This window comes from Zalophus californianus, chromosome 16 (genome assembly GCF_009762305.2).
Source record: "Zalophus californianus isolate mZalCal1 chromosome 16, mZalCal1.pri.v2, whole genome shotgun sequence".
In the NCBI taxonomy this organism is placed as follows: Eukaryota; Metazoa; Chordata; class Mammalia; order Carnivora; family Otariidae; genus Zalophus; species Zalophus californianus.
Genome location: NC_045610.1, coordinates 56,335,746 through 56,355,073, shown reverse-complemented (window position 1 = coordinate 56,355,073; position 19,328 = coordinate 56,335,746). Strand labels below are relative to the sequence as shown.

General features: G+C 61.7%; 1 protein-coding gene across 1 annotated transcript; it reads left to right on the top strand.

Annotated features, from left to right (window-relative positions):
• The first annotated feature begins 838 nt into the window (after nucleotides 1-838).
• Nucleotides 839-17,479, top strand: GRIN2C (glutamate ionotropic receptor NMDA type subunit 2C). The gene is made up of 13 exons (XM_027626174.1): nucleotides 839-1,027; nucleotides 5,797-6,210; nucleotides 8,231-8,829; nucleotides 9,168-9,282; nucleotides 10,222-10,433; nucleotides 10,598-10,763; nucleotides 11,105-11,258; nucleotides 12,605-12,730; nucleotides 13,000-13,229; nucleotides 13,581-13,741; nucleotides 14,273-14,460; nucleotides 15,369-15,601; nucleotides 16,013-17,479. The coding sequence occupies exons 1-13, from the start codon at nucleotides 965-967 to the stop codon at nucleotides 17,090-17,092; spliced, it is 3,741 nt and encodes a 1,246-aa protein (XP_027481975.1). The 5' UTR covers nucleotides 839-964; the 3' UTR covers nucleotides 17,093-17,479.
• Nucleotides 17,480-19,328: the final 1,849 nt, after the last annotated feature.

Below are 19,328 nucleotides of genomic sequence, written 5' to 3'. Positions count from 1 at the left end.
GCCTCGAACTCTCTCTCTCTCTCTCTCTCTCTCTCTCTCTCTCTCTCTCTCTCTCTCTCTCTCTCTCTCTCTCTCTTTCGGCTTGGCTCTGCTGCTGTGACCTGCCTGGCTGCCTTCTGCTCACGCTGCAGGCATCCTGGGACCCCAGCCTGCCTGCTCTGCTGGCCCTTCGGCCCAGTTCCCTTTCTGGTTAGCCCTCAGTAGAACCAAAACAAGAAGAGAAAAGCAGGAGTAAGGAGTCTGGGCAGCAGGTTGCCCCAGGCCATCCTGTGGCCGAGAGCATCTGGTATGGGTCCTCCCTTTCTGTCCACTCCCAAGGCCTTCCCACCTCTTGGTTTCCAGCCACATGGACAAGCCTTTTAAAAATAGTACCTCGTCACTGTAGTGCTCTACAGTTTACAAGGCGTGTTCACCGTCTTTTATGCCAGGCCCAGAGGCTGGTCTCACTTCAGAGACCGGGGCCCTCGGAATTAACTGGCCCAAGGTCACACAGCTAGTGAGCTGTGGGCTCGAACCCAGGGCTCCAAACCGGCTGCGGTTTTCTCCGAGGCAGCACTTGGCCCCGAGTGTCAGGTCTGGGGACACAGTCCTGGGGAAGGGAGAAGGGACCCAGGCGTCCCGCGCGCGGGCGGGCAAGGAGGGGCCTGAAGCGGGCGGCGGGGCGGGCCGGGGCGGGGCGGAGGCGGCGGGCCCCGGTGGGGCGGGCCCGTGCGGGCGGCGGCGAGCGCTCCGCCACGGCCGGCTGGCGAGCCCTGGGAGCCAGAGGCGCGGCGTGCAGCCCAGCACGGGACGGAGCCGGGCGCCGAGCGGACTCCGGGAGGGCGCGGGGCGCGGGGGCGGGGGCCCGGCCAGCTCAGCCCGCCAGGCCGCGCCACCGACCGACACGGGCCCCGCGTTGCCCAGGCGCCGGTGCCCGCCGTGCTAGGACGGAGCGCGCCAGCGCGCGGGGCCGAGGCTCCGGGACATGCAGCGTGCGGGAGGCGGCCGGCGCGGGCTCTCGGCGCGGGTGCAGCGCCCCTTCCCCCCGGTGAGTGGCGGGTGGCGAGCCGGGGACGCCAACTTCGCCGCCAACTTGGGGCTGGGCTCGGGCGCCGCGCGGGCAAGGACGGCGGAGACAGACGCGGGACTCCCGGGGACAGTCTGGCCGGCCCGGGGAGCCCGAGGAGGGGGCGGCTGGGGACCCGGGACCCTCGGGGACCAGGCCTGGGGTTCGGACCCGGGCGGGCGGAGGGGAGGCGAGGCAGGGAGGCCGAGGTGACAGGCGCGCGGCGGACGCGAGGGAAGGACGCGGGTGAAGCGCCCGAGACGTTCGTCTCCCCCCGGGTCGCCGAGCCCTCCAGCTCCTCCTTCGCTGGGCGTCCGGCGCCGCGGGGGAGGGGGCGGTGCGGGGACGCGGGAGTCTGGGCCGCCGGCCCCCGCAACTGTTGCTGCTGGAAGCCGCTGGGGCGAGGAGCTGGGCCAGGAGCGGGGGCCGCCACTGCGCGAAGGGGGCTGGAGAGCGCCTGGGCAGAGAGGACGAAAGGGGGCTGTCGGTGGCTCCGGGAGCTCGGACCCCCGCCTCCCGGAGGTCTGCCGAGCACCTTCTGCGCGCCTCTCCCTTGACACCCCCGCCCCTTCACACGCTGCGAGTCCCCCAGATCCTTATCCCATCCCCCACCCCCAGCTCTCCTTCTTCCGCTCCTCTGCCCCGCGTAACGCTCCCTCCTCTGACCTCAGGGAATCAGCGCGGGCTTCCCGGGGTGGTGGGGACCCCGGTCTCCGAGGGCGCAAAGGCGCAAAAGGAAGGCTGGACGAAGAGGACCATGGGGGAACCGTGAGCCCCGGAGCGCTGGGCCCTGGCTGTCGCACCAGCGGGTTGCTCAGGTCTCCCGGGGCTTCGACAAGGATCCCCGACGGCGGGGAAGGGAAGCCCGGAGCCTCCTGCTGCGGAAGGCGTTTCGTGCCCAGGTCTAGGAGGGCAGGGCCAGGGACTTGTGAAGGCAAGGCATCAAGCAGCCAGAAAATTCCCAAGGGTGCGCCCCACGACCCAAAGGAAGGTCCTGCTGGGTGAGCGAAGCGGGGATCGCAGCCGGGTTCTTGACACTGGCACCACCCTGGTTCCCAGCCCTGCTCACCGGGCGGGACTTCTGGCTCGGTCCCCCAGCCCTCCCGTGGTGGTACCGCCCTCGCTCGGTCTCCGACCCAGGGCCACAGGGAAATCGAGGAAGGCTCATGTGCTTCTATCTTGCAGCCCGTCTAGTTTCTGGCTGCGCCAGTCGGTTTCAAGTCTGCTCCTTAACTCCGTCGTACTAAGAATTTGGATAGGAGCTTGAAGGGGACCCGGTAGATTGGAAACCAGATTTCTGGGTTCGCCCCAAGTCCTGGTATCCCGCCCACAGTCCGGCCTGCCAGGCGAGCTCTCCCCTCCCACCCCGCAACCTGCGGGGTTTGCGGGGAGTGGGGGTGGGGGGCCTAGGAACCGGGGACGCCTGCGGGGAGAGGGTGGGCTGTAGCAGCGCGGCGGGGGGCGCGGACGTGGTGCCCAGTCTGGCCGCCAGGAGGCGTGGCACGGGTCCCGGAGCCCGGAGTCGCCGCCGCCGCCGCCGCCGCCGCCGCATCGCGAGTGTCCTTGAGACGCGGGTGACGGTGGCTCTCGTCGCTCGCGCCCCGTCCTCCCGCGGGGGGAGCCTGATGCCACGTTCCCTATGAATTATTTATCGCCGGCCTAAAAATACCCCGAACTTCACAGCCCGAATGTAAGAGATTCCTGCCAAGGGGAGGGGGCGGGGCGCCCCCCGGGGGGGGGGGGGGCCGGGACGGAATCAGCGGGGAGGGGGAGAGTTCATCGTGGAGGGAGACTTTGGTGCCCGCGCCAGTGCAAGTAAGATGCAGGGGCGGTCTTCTCCCCTGACGCCTGGGTTCGGATTTTAGCTCAGCACAAGTCAAGGAAGGAAGGAAACCCGACGACAAAGTAGAGGCCGCTTACCAAAGGGCAGTGGATACGGCAAGAGCAGCTCGGGTCCCTCTGCTCCCCCGAAGCAGCGCAGCTGGTGGCTGGGGCCCCTTCCTGGGGCAAAGCTCCTGGCCTGGGAGAGGGGGTAGCCACCAGGGTCTGGGGTGTGAGTGTGCATGTGCGCACATCCGTGTCGGGGAAGCTTGCCTGGGAATGGGGGAGGGGGGCTCGGCGGCGGCGGCAAGAGCCATGAACACATGCAGGTGCTCAGGGAGCTCAAGGTGATGCCGAAGGTTTCAGAGAATTGACCATTGCGACGGTCCCCTGGGCCTTTATGGGGTCCCAGTGTTCACTAACTTAGCCCGTTAGTGAAAGGTGGGAGACCATGAGAGAGTGCGGTTCCTAAGAGAAAGTCAGGTATGTGGCAGGGGCATCATTGAGTGGGCAAATACCTGCCAATCAGTGCAGTGGCCCAGCGGGGAGCTTCCCAACCCCAGGGAGGGAGGGAGGGAGGTACGGCAGGAGGAAGGAGGTGGCCTACAGCCCCACCCAGACCCTATATCTTCTCACTGCACGTGTCCAGAGCCTGGGGGAAATAGGGCAGGTGCCCAGTGGGAGAGGGATTTAGGTTGGGCTCTGAAAATTCTGGAATTTTGTTGTGTAGACAAGAGAGAAGCTGTGGGAAGAGGGCATTCCAGCCCAAGGGGACAACTGAGCAGAGACCCGGAGATGAGAACAGTGAGGGGCTGTCTGGCTAACAGACTGGCAGGAGTGTGGGCTCTGTGGAGGGGAGACAATGGGTTGGTGTCAGGTGTGTGGGGCCCTAGTCATGGGACCAAGGTGCCTGGACTTCATCTGTGGGCACCAGGGAGCAGCTGTGTCGTGTGAGGAGGGGTGCAGCGCCCAGAACAACATTTCAGATCAATGGGTGCGGGGAGAGTGAGGTGGATGGGAGGTGGAGAGGTTGGGGGGCCAGGGCTGGGGGTATGACCCTCCTGCCTTGTGGGGGAGGCTGGAGGTCATGTGGTGATAAGACTCTGGGATCTGAATCTCTTTGAATCTGCCCTTGGCTATTGGAAGCACAGAGAGACTTCCCTGATGGGACCCCTCCCTCCAGAGGTATTCTGTGATCACTCCGGGTGAGAGGCACCACCTGCCTCAACTGCCTGTCCTTCTCTACCCCAATCCCAGAGGACACCTGCCCATCGAGGGAGTCTCTGGGGGTAGTGCCCCCCTGGGGTTGGGGGAGGGCCTGGGTCCTACATCTAGAGTCATGTTGTCCTAAAGAAGCAACAGGAGTGCTGCAGGTGTCATTGTAAATTTTCTGTGGCAACATTAGAAAAAGTAAAAGGAAACAGGTGAAATTAGTTCTAGCGGTTTATTTTGTTTAACTCAGTGTATGGAGAGTATTACTTCAACGTGTCATCAATATAAAGAATATCCCTGAGATAGTTTACGTTCTTTTTCTCACACCACTCAGTCTTCCATATCCAGCCTGTGTTTGACACTGACCGCGGACCTCAGTTTCCAGTGCCCACAGTCACCTGTGACCGGGGGTCGCTGTTCTGGGCAGCACAGACATGGAGCTCCAGCGCTGCGAGGCAGAGATGGGGGAGCCTTGGGGCTGCCCAGGGGGGCAGGGAACCTACCGGGCCTGGGCTGTGGGCAGAGATGGGCACAGAAAGGCCTGGGAAAGGGAGGAGCAAGCACGGCAGTGCCCTTTGCAGGTGTCACTTGAGGTCCCCGATTGGTGGTAGCTGCAGTCCTGTGGCCCTGCCAAAAATGCTATCTTCTCAGCCTAAATTAAACCGGGTTCACCCTGGTCACCCTTTGGCTCTCCCCCGTTCAGAAGTTTTGCTGGGGATGTGATGAAGATGGAGAAGGTGGCATAGCAGTGGCCGATGGCAGCTGGGAGGGAGCGCTGCCTCAGTGGGCACCACTCACTGGCTTGGCTCTTGGTTCTGATCCAAAGCAATGATGTTTATTTAGCAGGGACGCACATCACGCCCTTGGGTTAGGTCAGAAAAATCTTGCACACCGATGATGGCCTGGGGAAGCAGCTCATGTGGAAGACACCCCAGGGTTTCAGGAGACCCTGAGCCCTGGCCAAGTTGGTGGTGTCACACTCCTGTGGAATGGTTGCTACTAGTTGAGGCCAGAGGGGAAGGGTGGGGACGTCTGGTGCCCAGGAGGGGGGGGCTCTGTGCCAGGCAGGGCCACACAGAGCAGGGCCCTCGGGGATGTTAGGCTCAGTTTAGGATGGAGAATATGGAGGCAGGGCAGAGAGTGTCACAGAAGCTACTCTCCGTCCCCTGGATGTGGGACTGTCACCCGTAAGATGAGGGTGCTGATAGCAGTGGGCAACCTCCTTGCTGCTGCGAGGTAGTTCCTGTGATTATCGCAAGAAAACCTAAGTGACTCCCCCAGGATCACACGGCTGCTAAGTGGCAGAGCTGGGACTTGAACTCAGGTCTGTCTGACTCAAAACTATGGACTTTGACACCATACTAGCATTTTCAGCGTCCCTTTCTACCGGGGCAGAACCCAGACAGATGCGTTTCCAAAGGTCTGGCCTTTCCAGCCAAGCATGCTGTTCAACAGCAGAATGGAAGGAATGAGCACCTATGGGGACTCACATTCTTCTAGCCCCTGCCCCTCCAGGCTGCCCTGGCGACGCTCAGCTAACCTGTCTCTTTCTCTTTATCTCTGTCTGGCTGTCTCTCCCTCTCTACCCTTCTTTGTGGAGGGAGATTTTTTCCCTCTTTTCTTTCCCACGGGATGTGTGTCTCTGACTCTGGGTGTTGCTCAGCTTTTCTCTTTGTGCTTCTGTCTCCCTCCCTGTACCTATCCTGATCTCTCTGCAGGACCCTCCGGTGGACATGGGTGGCGCCCTGGGGCCGGCCCTGCTGCTCACCTCACTCCTCGGCGCCTGGGCAGGGCTGGGCCTGGGGCAGGGTGAGCAAGCTATGACGGTGGCCGTGGTGTTTGGCAGCTTGGGGCCACCACAGGCCCAAGTTCGTACCCGTCTCACCTCCCAGAGCTTCATGGACCTGCCTCTGGAAATCCAGCCGCTCACCGTGGGGGTCAACAACACCAATCCCAGCAGCCTCCTCACCCAGATCTGCGGGCTCCTAGGTGCGGCCCGTATCCATGGCATTGTCTTTGAGGACAACGTGGGCACCGAGGCCGTGGCCCAGATCCTGGACTTCATCTCCTTCCAGACCCACGTGCCTATTCTCAGCATCAGTGGGGGCTCTGCTGTGGTCCTCACCCCCAAGGTGCCTGTCCAAACTCATGTCCTCTCATCCGTCGGGCTGGGAGCCAGGCTGGCCCAGGGACAGACTTAGGTTCTGGGCAGCTGGGATTGGGTGGGACCAGCAGGGAGGTAGGGGCTGAGCGTGCAACATGGGCGAGGTGGGGAGAAGGCTGTGGGAAGGATGTTCCCATGTTCTAGAAGATAAACTTTCTGGGCTGCTTTCACATTGTGTCTGGATGAGGGGGTGTGGGTGGCAAGCTCACCTCTGGCTTTGGTGGGCAACCCTGGTCCACCTTCTCTCTGTTTCTCTGGCCTTCTTCGGTCAAGCTCCAGACCCAGCGGCAGAGGGCCAGGCTGGGCGGAGAACCTGATGCAGTTAACCTGCCGGGAGACCATCCAGTGGCAGGTCACTGTCCCAGGCATGGGGGTGGCATGCCCTCACAGAGTTTGCATCCTGTGGTGAGAAAGTTCTAAACACACATTTGTCTGCAGTCTCAGCTGGGACAAGCGTTCTGAAGGAAAAACACAGGATGCCAGGAGGGTCTAAGAAGGCCCCCATTTGGATAGGGTGTTGGTCAGAGAAGGTCTCTTAAGAAATCATATCGAAGATCTGGAGGATGAGGGAGAGTTGGCAAGTTGTGTGTGTGGCGGGGTGGGGGGAGCGGGGACAGTATTCCAGCCAGAGGCATCAGGTGGTGTGAAGGCAGCCAGGTGGAAGGAGCCAGGAGTTCTTGAGAGAAGGCTGGAGAGGAAGGTGAGATCCTGAGCACATAGGAAGATATTTGGGTTTTATCCTAAGTAATTGGGGGGCACAAGAAAGTGTTGAGGGGAGAGACCGATCTGGTTTGCCTTTCTTTTATGATTATTTTTTATTGTGGAGAAATTTGAGCATATGTAGAAGTAGAAGAGTACAATGACCCCATGAACCATCCACCCCCAGCCAACACCGCCCCATCCTTACATCCACCCACTTCCCCCTCTTCTGTGTCATTTTGAGGCAAAGACCTATTGTCCCATCCAGAAATACTGCTCTATATATCTCTAATAGATAAGGGCTTCAAAACAAAACCACCATCCATTATCACATCTAAAAAACACAATTCCTTAACATCATCAAATATCCAGGCAGTATTCAAATTTCCCCATTGTTTCATAAACATCATAAATGCATATTTTTAAATGTGTTTGCTTGATCAAGAAACAAATCAGGTTTCCACATAGTGATTGGCTGCTGTAGGTTCTGAGCCTCAATCTCTAGGATCCTGCTCCATCTCTCTTTTTCTTGCAATTTGTTTGTTGAAGGAACTGGGTTACTTGTCCTTTAGGGTTGTCCCGGATTCGTTTTTAAAAAAGACTGGGACAGTCGCAGTGTGGTGAAATCTTGGGGGCCTGCAGGGGCAGCAGGGAGCCCACAGTTAGGAGGGGATTGTGCTAGCCCAGGCGCCAGCAGGCAGTGCCCTCCGCATTTGGGATGTGCAGGCGGTGGAGAGGAGGAAATTTCTCCTTGCCAGGGCTCCGTGGAGGATGCTGTTTTCCCTGTTATCTTTGGGCCCGACAGTAACCCTCAGCATGGTGGTTCTCTACCTTAACAGGGCTTTAGAAAAATACAGACGCCCAGCGTCCCATCTCTGAGATTCTGAGTCAGTTGGTCTGAGGCAGCGCTTCCCAAACTGGGGGGCTCAAGAATTACCTGAAGAGCTTGTTAAAATACAGATTCATGGGCGCCATCCTCAGGTTCTGATCCAAGAGGTGTGCGATGCGCCTGAGAATGTGCATTTCCAGCAAGCTCCGCGGGGGCAGCTGATGCGGCTAGTTTTTGATCCGGCGTTGCTCGTCCGCTTGAGTAGTTTTAAAAGCCCTCCAGGTGATTCCAATGGGCAGCAGGGGTTAGGAACCACGTCGGGGCGGGAGGCAGGTGTTGCGGCACAGGGGCTCGCGGGGCGGGCGGCATCTTCGTCAGGGGACTGCGGGAGGGAGCAGAAGTTGGGGCGGGGCGCGCCGCCCCCGCCCCGACTCAGGCCCCGCCCCCACCCCGCCCCCAGGAGCCGGGCTCCGCCTTCCTGCAGCTGGGCGTGTCCCTGGAGCAGCAGCTGCAGGTGCTGTTCAAGGTGCTGGAAGAGTACGACTGGAGCGCGTTCGCCGTGATCACCAGCCTGCACCCGGGGCACGCGCTCTTCCTGGACGGGGTGCGCGCCGTCGCCGACGCCAGCTACCTGAGCTGGCGGCTGCTGGACGTGCTCACGCTGGAGCTGGGCCCCGGCGGGCAGCGCGCGCACATCCAGCGCCTGCTGCGCCAGGTCGACGCCCCGGTGCTGGTGGCCTACTGCTCGCGCGAGGAGGCCGAGGTGCTCTTCGCCGAGGCGGCGCAGGCCGGTCTGGTGGGGCCCGGACACGTGTGGCTGGTGCCCAGCCTGGCGCTGGGCAGCACCGACGCGCCCCCCGCCACCTTCCCCGTGGGCCTCATCAGCGTCGTCACCGAGAGCTGGCGCCTCAGCCTCCGCCAGAAGGTCCGCGACGGCGTGGCCATCCTGGCCCTGGGCGCCCACGGCTACCAGCGGCAGCATGGTGCCCTGCCCTCCCCGGCTGGGGACTGCCGTGGCCACCCCAGGCCTGCCAGCCCTGCCCGGGAGGCCTTCTACAGGTGGGCTCCTGCCCAGGGCATGGGAGGGGGGCAGGGCGCTTTAACGGACCTGGGCTGCAGTGAGCTTGGGCTCGCTGGCCACACCTCCCACCAGCTGTGTGCCTGGGGCCAAGTTACCTCACCTCTCTGAGCTTGGGCTCCTCAACTGAAAAAAAAAAGCAGGTGTGAAGGTGTGTTGAGGATTGTGGAGGGGGTGTGTCAATACAGGGAAGGAGAACAATAAGGGCACAGTCAGGGCTACCTGGTGGTGGTGATGGGGGTGAGGTAGAAGGTGGGGGTGGGGGCCTCTGGTCCTGGGCAGGGCTGGGGGACACCCTGGTTTCTCTCCCCCACCGCAGGCACCTACTGAATGTCACCTGGGAGGGCCGAGACTTCTCCTTCAGCCCTGGTGGGTACCTGGTCCAGCCCACCATGGTTGTGATCGCCCTCAACCGTCACCGCCTCTGGGAGATGGTGAGAAGGGGGTGAGCCCAGGGTTCCTCTGTATCCTCTCATTTTGTCCCCAGCCCCTCTTGTCCCACAGCTGAGCAGAGGGTCCCTTCTGTCCTTCATCCAGCCCCTCATCCTTCAGGTCTCAGCTGAAGCATCTGCACTGCACCAGGGTGGGTGAGGCACCTCGGCTCAGGGCTCCCATGACACCCTAGCCTCCCACCACGATAGAACTTGTCAAACATTCCTCACAGAGTCCTGCTCCTGGGGGACTCACCCACAGCTATGCTGGCCAGACGGACATGTAAACATATAGAATTTGGGGAGATCAGTGTTTGAGGAGAGATACGTGCAAAGCATTATGGGGACACAGAGAAGGGCAGGAAATCAGTTCTGTCTTCAAAGGAGGGAACTGGGGAAGGATTCACAGAAGTTGGGACATTTGGGCTGCACTGTGGAGGGAGGAGCCCATCAGGAAGGGATACTAGCCTGGTTTAGACAGAGGGGCAGAGGGTTTGAGGCATTTTTAAGTGATGTGTTTGGGGTGTGGAGGCTGAGGAGGAAGAGTGGGGTGAGGAGGGGTAAGGTGGACCTGAGTGGGGAAGGCCTTGAGTACTGGGTGAAGAACTTTATACTGAGGTCGGGGTGGGGGTGGGGTGGGGAGTGTGGTGAGACAGGCTCAGGTCTGGGCTCGAGGTCGATGCGGTGGGCCAGCAGCAGTTTGGAGGCTAGATCAGTAAAGTGCAGGGACCAGAGGCTGGGAGGGGGCTGCAGGGAGCCCTCCCTTCTGGTCCATGCCCAGCCCCTTGCCCCGACTCTCCAGCTCCCCAAATGTTCCTGCCCCAGGTGTCCCTAGGTTAGGGAGGGGGATTCTTGGGCCTGGCAGGCCCCACCGGAGGCCCCAACCAAAGGTTGGGGTACTTGGGCTGGAGGTCCCTGGCTGAAGCTGGTCACCCTCTGCAGGTGGGGCGCTGGGACCACGGCGTCCTCCACATGAAGTACCCGGTGTGGCCTCGCTATGGTGCGTCTCTCCAGCCTGTTATGGACAGTCGGCACGTGACAGTGGCCACGCTCGAAGAGCGGCCCTTTGTCATCGTGGAGAGCCCCGACCCTGGCACGGGCGGCTGTGTGCCCAACACCGTGCCTTGCCGCAGGCAGAACAACCACACCTTCAGGTCCGCGAGAACACATGGGGAGGCCCCGTGTGAGCTGTGTGCTGCCACTCAATGGCAGGCGGGTGTGGCTTGTGCTTGGGTGGTGGGGTGGTGGGGGGGTGGGGGCCACCTGCTAAACGGGGAGAAGCTGCCGGCTCTGACTTCTGGTGGTCTCTTGGTGGCAGCAGCGGTGACACAGCCCCCTACACCAAGCTTTGCTGTAAGGGCTTCTGCATTGACATCCTCAAGAAGCTGGCCAAGGTGGTCAAGTTCTCCTATGACCTGTACCTGGTGACCAATGGCAAGCATGGCAAGAGGGTTCGGGGCGTGTGGAACGGCATGATTGGGGAGGTAGGCCTGCCCCCAAGGTCCACCTGAGCCCATCCCCCTGCCCGCTGGCCACCCCAGGCCCCACACATTGCCCACCACCCCTCGATGTTCCTGTGCTGGGGTCAGTCAGGGCGGGGCCTGGGCCCAGCTCCTGAGGCTCTTCCAGCCGTCAGGGAAGATGGGCTGTCACCAGTAATGCTCCCTGGGCTGGTCAGGACTACAATGGAGCTCTAAGGACCCCAGAAAGGAACAGCCGACTCAGGCCGGGGGGGTGCCAGAAGGGTGGCCGGGGAGCGGCTGGGGTGGGTGCTCCAGCCGGTGGGATGCCTCCTCCAACCCAGGCCTGGCCCCCGTGGCCCCAGGTCTACTACAAGCGGGCAGACATGGCCATCGGCTCCCTCACCATCAACGAGGAGCGCTCCGAGATTGTGGACTTCTCTGTGCCCTTCGTGGAGACGGGCATCAGCGTGATGGTGGCACGCAGCAACGGCACCGTCTCCCCATCGGCCTTCCTGGGTGCGGCTCGGGGTGGGCAGGGAGGGCTCCAGGGTCTGAGGAGCATGCTCGGAAACAGGGAGTTTGCGGTGGGCCTCAGAGGGCCAGCCCGGCAGCCGCAGGGGCCTTGGAGGTTGGCCGGAGGCCTGAGCTGCAGCAGAGTAGGACGGAGAGAGAAGAGGTGAAGCCCGGGTTCCATTCTGAGCCCGAGGGTTGGGTGAGGAGGGTGGAGGGGCCATGTGGGGGCAGGAAAGCTGGGAAGGCAGGCTGACTTTAGGAGGTGCCTGGTGGGCTAGGACCCGCTAGGGGGGAAGCTTCCCAGGGAGTTGGAGGAGCTGACCCAGAGAGTGGGACGTGACGCTAGCTTGTGACCTGATGGGAATTCAGTGTTCGTGGGGCCGCCCCTTTGCGCCAAGCCTCACACACACTAGCTGCTGGGGATATGGCCATAGTCCTGGGTGTCACCAAGCGCCCTGTCAGGAGGTCAGTGGGACTTGCAGTGTGAGGTTTACAGAGAGCCATGAGGACAGGCCAGCCTCAGCCAGGAGCAGAGGAGAGAATCCTCTTCCTGCTGTGTGGCCTTGAGCAAGTCACCAAACCTCTCTGAGCAGGGTTCCTCAGCCACGCGTAGAAGGCAACAGACCCCCTCCCTGCAGGACGGGCATTGCATCAGGGGACCTGTGCTTCCTGCGGTGATGCCTCCTTGCTCAGGGAGACTGAAACCATTGGGCAGACTGGTCAGAGCAGCTTAGTTGGTCTCCCCAGCTCCTGGGGCTCCCGGGCCCTGTCAGTACGATCAAGAGTGAGACTTGATCTCAGAGACCCTGATTCCAGGCAGAACAGGAGTGTGGTTCGCAGTGCTGGCAGGGGAGGGAGGAGAGGGAAGGAGAAAATGCCTTGGGCAAGCTGCCGTGGCTTTGTGGAATCTGGCCAGGCCAGGAGGGGGAGGGGGAGGATGGGAGATGGCGTAGGTTGCAGGCCTTGCAGACTGGGGATGGGGCACTGAGGGGAGAGCACAAAGGGTGTAAAATCTCTCTCTGTGAAAGAAAGTTGCGGGTGCGACAGGGATCCAGGGGAGATGTGCAGCCAAAGGGAAGTTTCCTGGGGTGGGGTGGTGGGATCTTGTCCCAGGGCAGAGGGGGCAGGGCAACCGAGAATGCTGGAGAGCCTGACCTCCCTGGGGGGCGGGGGTGGGGGTTCTCTCCTGGGGCTCTGCTGCTCTGAGAGTCAGAGACCCCTTGGCTCAGTCCTCCGGCCTGATGGGCGCCACGCTGACCAAGTGGATGCCCCTGCCTGCACCCAGTACTCTGGGCTGTGGGTGGGAGGGACGGTAGTGAGGCTTCTGAGCTGCCTCCCTCTGTTCCCAGAGCCCTACAGCCCTTCGGTGTGGGTGATGATGTTTGTCATGTGTCTCACTGTGGTGGCCATCACGGTCTTCATGTTTGAGTACTTCAGCCCTGTCAGCTACAACCAGAACCTCACCAGTGGCAAGAGTAAGCTCTCAGCTGGGCCTGGGAGGAGGGAGCATGGGGAGTGGGGGTGGGGTGGGGCTCAGGGCCACAGGGACCCCGCAGAGAAGGCTGGATCCTGGGGGAGGTCTCTGGCTTGAGGACAACCAGCAGGGGCCAATCAGATACATGAGAGGGAGAGAGAGAAACAAGGTGGGCTGGCTTGCCCTGGAGTGGGGATGGCTGGGGATGGGGCCCCACCCAGGACAGAGTGAAGAACTGGGTCCCCTCTGTGCCCACCCTCTCACTCCCAGAGTCTGGGGGCCCATCCTTCACCATCGGCAAGTCTGTGTGGCTGCTGTGGGCGCTGGTCTTCAACAACTCGGTGCCCATTGAGAACCCCCGAGGCACCACCAGCAAGATCATGGTCCTAGTCTGGGCCTTCTTTGCTGTCATCTTCCTCGCCAGCTACACCGCTAACCTGGCCGCCTTCATGATCCAGGAGCAGTACATCGACACTGTGTCTGGCCTCAGTGATAAGAAGGTCCTGGGGCCGCAGCCAGCAGAGGGCAGGGGGTGCCAAGAGCAAGGGCAGGCCTGTGGGACCCAGGAGGGGAATTTGGAATGGAGCAGGGAGCAGGAAGGAGCTGGGGAGCCTGGTGAGGAGAGGCTGGGACCTGGGGTGAGGGGGCGGAGGGCTCAGGTCCACCGACTGAGTGGCCTTGGAGAAGTCTCTTCCTGACCTGGCTTCAATGTCACCATTTGCAAAACACAGGAGTGGCCTGGACAGTCTCTCGGGCTCCTGTGCCCTGGGCCCAGGGGACGGGCTCAGGGAGTGTTGGTGCCTGCAAGGCTGGACGGAGGGTGATGAATGGCGCCTGTCCTCTGCCCACAGTTTCAGCGACCTCAAGATCAGTACCCACCCTTCCGCTTTGGCACAGTGCCCAATGGCAGCACAGAGCGCAACATCCGCAGCAACTACCGAGACATGCACACCCACATGGTCAAGTTCAACCAGCGCTCAGTGGAAGATGCGCTCACCAGCCTCAAGATGGGGTGGGTCCTCAGCTCTGCACCTACCCTCTGACTTCTCTACCCACATGTCTCCCTGATGACCAGCCTCACCTCTGGCCCTTCCTGAGAGATGCAAGGTGGGGACATTGAGCCTGGGATGTCCTGTAGGACTCCTGGGGAAGGGGGTAAGGAGGTCTTGGGACAGAGTAAACTTTCAAGCAAAACTAGATGCCCACCGTATGGTCCAGAGATGCCGCTGAGGTCTTGACCAGGGTTCTGCCTTGGCCTGAGGTGGTGGTTGTGACCTTCTTAGGGTCCTAGGGGCATGGAGGGGCTGGGCAGAGAGGGTGCGTCCTCTGGGGGTGGAGAGTTCCCTGGTCTCTCTGAGAGGAGGGTAGGTGGGGTCCCCGAGCTACAAAGGGCTCTTCTCTGTATCCGGGACCCAGGAGAACCAGAGAAGGCTCTGCCCACCCCTCCCTCCTGGTCAGTACTCAGCAGGCTCATATGGCCCAGATCCCTGTCAGGCCCCAGATTTGGTGTCCCCACCTCACATGACCCCTGGCCTGTCCCCAGGAAGCTGGACGCCTTCATCTATGATGCTGCTGTCCTCAACTACATGGCAGGCAAGGACGAGGGCTGCAAGCTGGTCACCATTGGCTCTGGCAAGGTCTTTGCCACCACTGGCTATGGCATCGCCATGCAGAAGGACTCCCACTGGAAGCGGGCCATAGACTTGGCACTCCTGCAGTTCCTGGGGGACGGTGGGTGCTGCTGCTGGGGGCTGGAGGCCCAGGGCGGGCCATGGAAGCTGAGGTGGGGACAGCTGCCTGATGGCTGGTCAGCATCTCTATTACTGTTCTCTGAGTCCCAGGGCCCATGGGCAGGACGAGGTCTCTGGGAGTGAGAGCTGGGCCCATGGGTGGGGGTATTTGGAGGGACAGCATGAAGACCTGGGGAAGAGGTGAGCTTGCCAGGACTACAACGGGAGTCCCTGAAGGGCAGGAAGACAGGAGGAAGCTCAGGCCACACGGTGGGGCTTGGGGGGAGGCTCAGATCCTCTCTTTTTTCTCTAGACCCCTGTCCCAACCACTTCCATCTTGAGATCACCTAGGGTAGTGCCAAGGGCCTGCCCAGTCCCAGAGCCAGGGCCCCAGGCTTGCCTTGGTACCAGCGGCTCACATGTGTAAGCAGTCCAGCTGAACCTGCTCCCAAACCCAGAGGCTTCAGCGCAGTAAGATAAAACTGTGATTTTCCATCAGTACCACAGAATGAGAATGATAGCAATGAAGGTGCTGTGGTGTCCTCAGGGGCCTAGGCCTTTTGTCTCTGTGTGCCCAGCTCCGTGCCCGGCATGGAGATACCCCATAAATTTGGCCCCGATGTGAATGATAACATCAACCCAGCCAGCAAGCTTCTCCTGGGCATGTGGGGTGTGGGCACGTCAAAGGCTGGCCTCGCCTACCCCAGTCCCCCACTCTGCTTTCCTTTCTTCCTGCTCATTGACACCCCCTGCCCCCCAATCCTGCCCCCGCTGGGCTAGATCCCTCTGTGGTCCTGCAAGGGGGTGGCACCCTGGCTCCAGACCCCTCCTTGCTCCAGGTTTGGGTGAGCATTGGGAGGGTCTTTCCTGAGCCAGTCGTCCCCCCAACCCCGTCCCAACCCTTGCCAGGGGAGACACAGAAGCTGGAGACGGTGTGGCTCTCAGGGATCTGCCAGAATGAGAAGAACGAGGTGATGAGCAGCAAGCTGGACATCGACAACATGGCTGGTGTCTTCTACATGCTGCTCGTGGCCATGGGGCTGGCCCTGCTGGTCTTTGCCTGGGAGCACCTGGTCTACTGGAAACTGCGCCACTCCGTGCCCAACACGTCTCGGCTGGACTTCCTGCTGGCCTTCAGCAGGGTGGGTGGGACCACCCCACCCCAGGCAGGCCCCAGCTTTAGGGGCACCAACCCAGATTAAGTCAGAGCTGGCCATGGCCCCATTCACAGATGTAAAAACTGAGGGTCTGCCCGCATCACACAGCAGATGATGAGAAGCAGAGCCCTTCTGCAGCAGGCGGGGCAGTATCTCTGAGCCAGGCTGAGCCGGGTCCAAACCCTCACTGCTATTGACAAGCTGTGTGCCTTTAGGAAGAGAACCTCTTGGGCCTCAGACTCCGCCCGGGGAATTGCGCTCTCGGTTAAGGAGGCGCTTAACAAATGCTAGTTGCTTCCTAGGAGCTGGGGACGCCTGGGTTGGTGCTTGGACCGGGAGGTGGGCGGTCCCTGAGACGAGCTGGCGGCTCATGGCTGTCTCCTCCCGGCTGCCCAGGGCATCTACAGCTGCTTCAGCGGGGTGCAGAGCCTGGCCAGCCCCGTGCGGCCGCCCAGCCCGGACCTGACCGCCGGCTCGGCCCAGGCCAACGTGCTCAAGATGCTGCAGGCCGCACGCGACATGGTGACCACCGCGGGCGTGAGCAGCTCCCTGGACCGCGCCGCGCGCACCATCGAGAGCTGGGGCAGCGGCCGCCGCGCGCCCCCGCCGCCCGCCCGCCCCGGCCCGTCCCCCGAGCCCAGCCCCACGGGCTGGGGACCGCCAGGCGGGGGCCGCGCCGCGCCGGGGCGCAGGGCCCCGCAGCCCCCGGGCCGCCCCCCGACGCCCAGGCCGTCGCTGCCCGACGTCTCCCGAGTGTCGGGCTGGTCCGCTCGGGAGGCGGGGCGGCAGGTGCGGGCCGGGCGCGGCGGGTGGCACCTCCGGGCCTCCGAGCGGCGCGCGCTCCCAGAGCGCCCCCTGTCGTCCGAGCGCTGCCACTACAGCTCCTTCCCTCGAGCCGACCGGTCGGGGCGCCCCTTCCTCCCGCTCTTCCCAGAGCCCCCGGAGCCGGAGGACCTGCCGCTACTCGGGCCGGAGCAGCTGGCTCGGCGGGAGGCCCTGCTGCGCGCGGCCTGGGCCCGGGGCCCAAGCCCGCGCCACGCTTCCCTGCCCAGCTCTGTGGCCGAGGCCTTCGCCCGGCCCAGGTCGCTGCCCGCGGGGTGCGGCCGCCCGGCCTGCGGGCGCTCGGCGCAGGCGCCGTTGATGCGGCTGCCGTCCTACTGGGAGGCCTGCCAGGAGGGCGTGTGGGCGAGGGTCCCCGCCTGGCCGCACAGACAGCCCGCCTGCCTGCACGCCCACGCCCACTTGCCGCTTTGCTGGGGGGCTATCTGCCCCCCTCTACCCCCCTGTGCCAGCCACGGCCCCTGGCTCACTGGGGCCTGGGGGCCTCCAGGGCACAGGGGCAGGACCCTGGGGCTGAGCACAGGCTACAGGGACAGTGCGGGGCTGGAAGAGGTCAGCAGGGTGGCCTGTGGGACACACGGCTTCCCTGGACCTTGTACCTGGAGGCGGATCTCCAGCTTGGAGTCAGAAGTGTGAGGGGTCAGAGACTCTGGTTCATGGTCAGCTGGATTCTCTGCCTGGCACTGTCAGGGCTGGTGGGGGCAGGTGACTTGCACTTTTCTGGCTTCTGCCTTGAAATCCTGGCTGTGGGCCCCCAGTGACAGATGTCCTCTATGGTCAGTTTGGTGACCTTGGCAGTCTCAAGTCCTGGTGTGGGCTCTTATGCAAACCCTTCCCACCTGTTCCTGAGTCACCGGGAGCAGTGGGGTCTCCCTGCCCCGCCGTTAGCTAGTTCTTAGTCATGACTGCTGGGCGCCTGGCGTGGGAGCATGGAGGCTGGAACTTGGGCTGAGGGCAGGGCGGTCCCACTCCTTACTCTGGCTGTCTGGAGTCTCTTCTCAGAGCATCTGGGGCATTAAACAAATCTTTTACAACCCACTGGTCCTGGCTGCCTCATTCTGCATCCCTGGACGGGGCACACCACAGCCGGTAGGCAATAGGAGCACATTGGGGGTATCCCAGGCAGGGTGTCTGCCTAGAGAAGCAGCTCCCTCTGGGGGAGTATCTGGAAGCTGAGGCCAAGGGAGGGCTCTGGGCAGCAGAAGCCACTTGGTATTCAGTGCCAGCTCCTACCCACCCTGGAGCTGGATGCGACAAATGTGCTCAGCATGGGGGCCCGGGTGGTGATGGATGGAGTTCATCCTTCAATCTCCTTGAAAAGAGAGGCTCATGCCAGGGGCAGTGGGTGTCCTGCCTTGCCAGGGGTCCACCTGGGAGCCTGACAGTGTATCAGTGGGAACGGGAGGTCTGCTGGGGGTAGCCTCCTGGGCTCTTCTGGGCCCTGGCTGGCTGTATTCTCTCCATGGTGAATGTGTGGGGCTCCGAACTGCCTGTCAGCTCTGGAAGTCTGGCAGAGGCAGCTTCTGAGATCAGACACGGCTCAGCCTTGCTGGTGCCAGGGCTCTTTGTGGGGGTCAGAGCCCCAGGTCAGAGAATCTGCTGGATGTCTCAGCCCTTCATTGTCCCTCTGGGCTCCCCGCCCCACCTCCTTGCTCTGTCACATGTCATCAGTCCTGGACCATCTAGAAGGCTGGCTCTTGCTTAAGAATTGTCAATGCTTTCCCATCTGTGGTTGTGTTTACCTCCCACAATGACTGTATAGCAAGCGAGCCCTCATTCTCCCATTCATTCCACAAACACGGTGTGATTGGTGCCATCAGACGTTGTCTAAGTGTGCACATGGAAAGCCTGCGGCCTTGCTGTCCTTGGCAAGTTGGGTGAGGCAGGGCAGAAATTACCTCCCTGTAACAGGGAGGAGGCCGACACCACAAGCAGCCCCTGCCCTGTGCCCTTTCCCACACCACTCTTGCCGGTTCCCTGTCTCCCAGTACTCCATGACTGCGGGTGGAGGGAGCCCTGAAAACTGAGGTTTTTTGTTTGGTTTTAGGCATGAAAGCAGCTGAAATGGTGGAGTGGGAGAAACTTTTTTTTTTAAGATTTATTTGAGAGAGAGAGCAATTTAGCAGACTCTGCACTGAGTGTGGAGCCTGACTTGGGGCTTGATCTCATGACCTTGAGATCATGACCTGAGCCTAAACCAAGAGTCAGACAATTAACCGACTGTGCCCCCCAGGCGCCCCTGGAGTGGGGGGAAATTTCTAACACTGCTCCTTTCCTGGCTGGAGAGCCAGACTCTGCCAAGAATGGGTGTCCATTGCAGACAGTGTCATGTCCTCAGCCCTGTGGATTTTCACGGATCCAGGTCTCAGCCACAGGTGGTAAATGTGGGTCTAGGTGAGTGCTCGAGGCCAGTGCCCTGGGAGTTGACCTTGACTACAGCCACAGGTGGTGAGAGAGTTAACTCTTGGCTACCAGCCCCTGGACCGGACCCCTCCTGGTCCCTGAATCTGAGCGCAGCTCTGGGTGGAAGGCTACAGCAGGTGAGCTGGGAGGAGTCTGGAGGTCCAGGCTGCTCTCCGCTCACTGCCCAAGATCATTAATAACCAAGAACCGGGAAGATAATTAAAAGCCCAATGTGGAGCTGAGCCTACTGCTGACTGGCTCCGAGGAGGGGCCAACCCTGCTCCTGGAGCCAGGCTCTCGGCTGCCTCGTTCCTGCTCTAGGAATGTATTCTGGGGAGAAGTGAGCCCCACGGGAAGTGGAGGCAGGGAGGACGCGTCCTACAGGTTCAGAGCTTGCTTGGCCTGGCTCCCCAGCCTCCTGCTCGGAGCCGTGGTGCCCCCTGCACCTCCGCGGGAGGACCAAAGAACA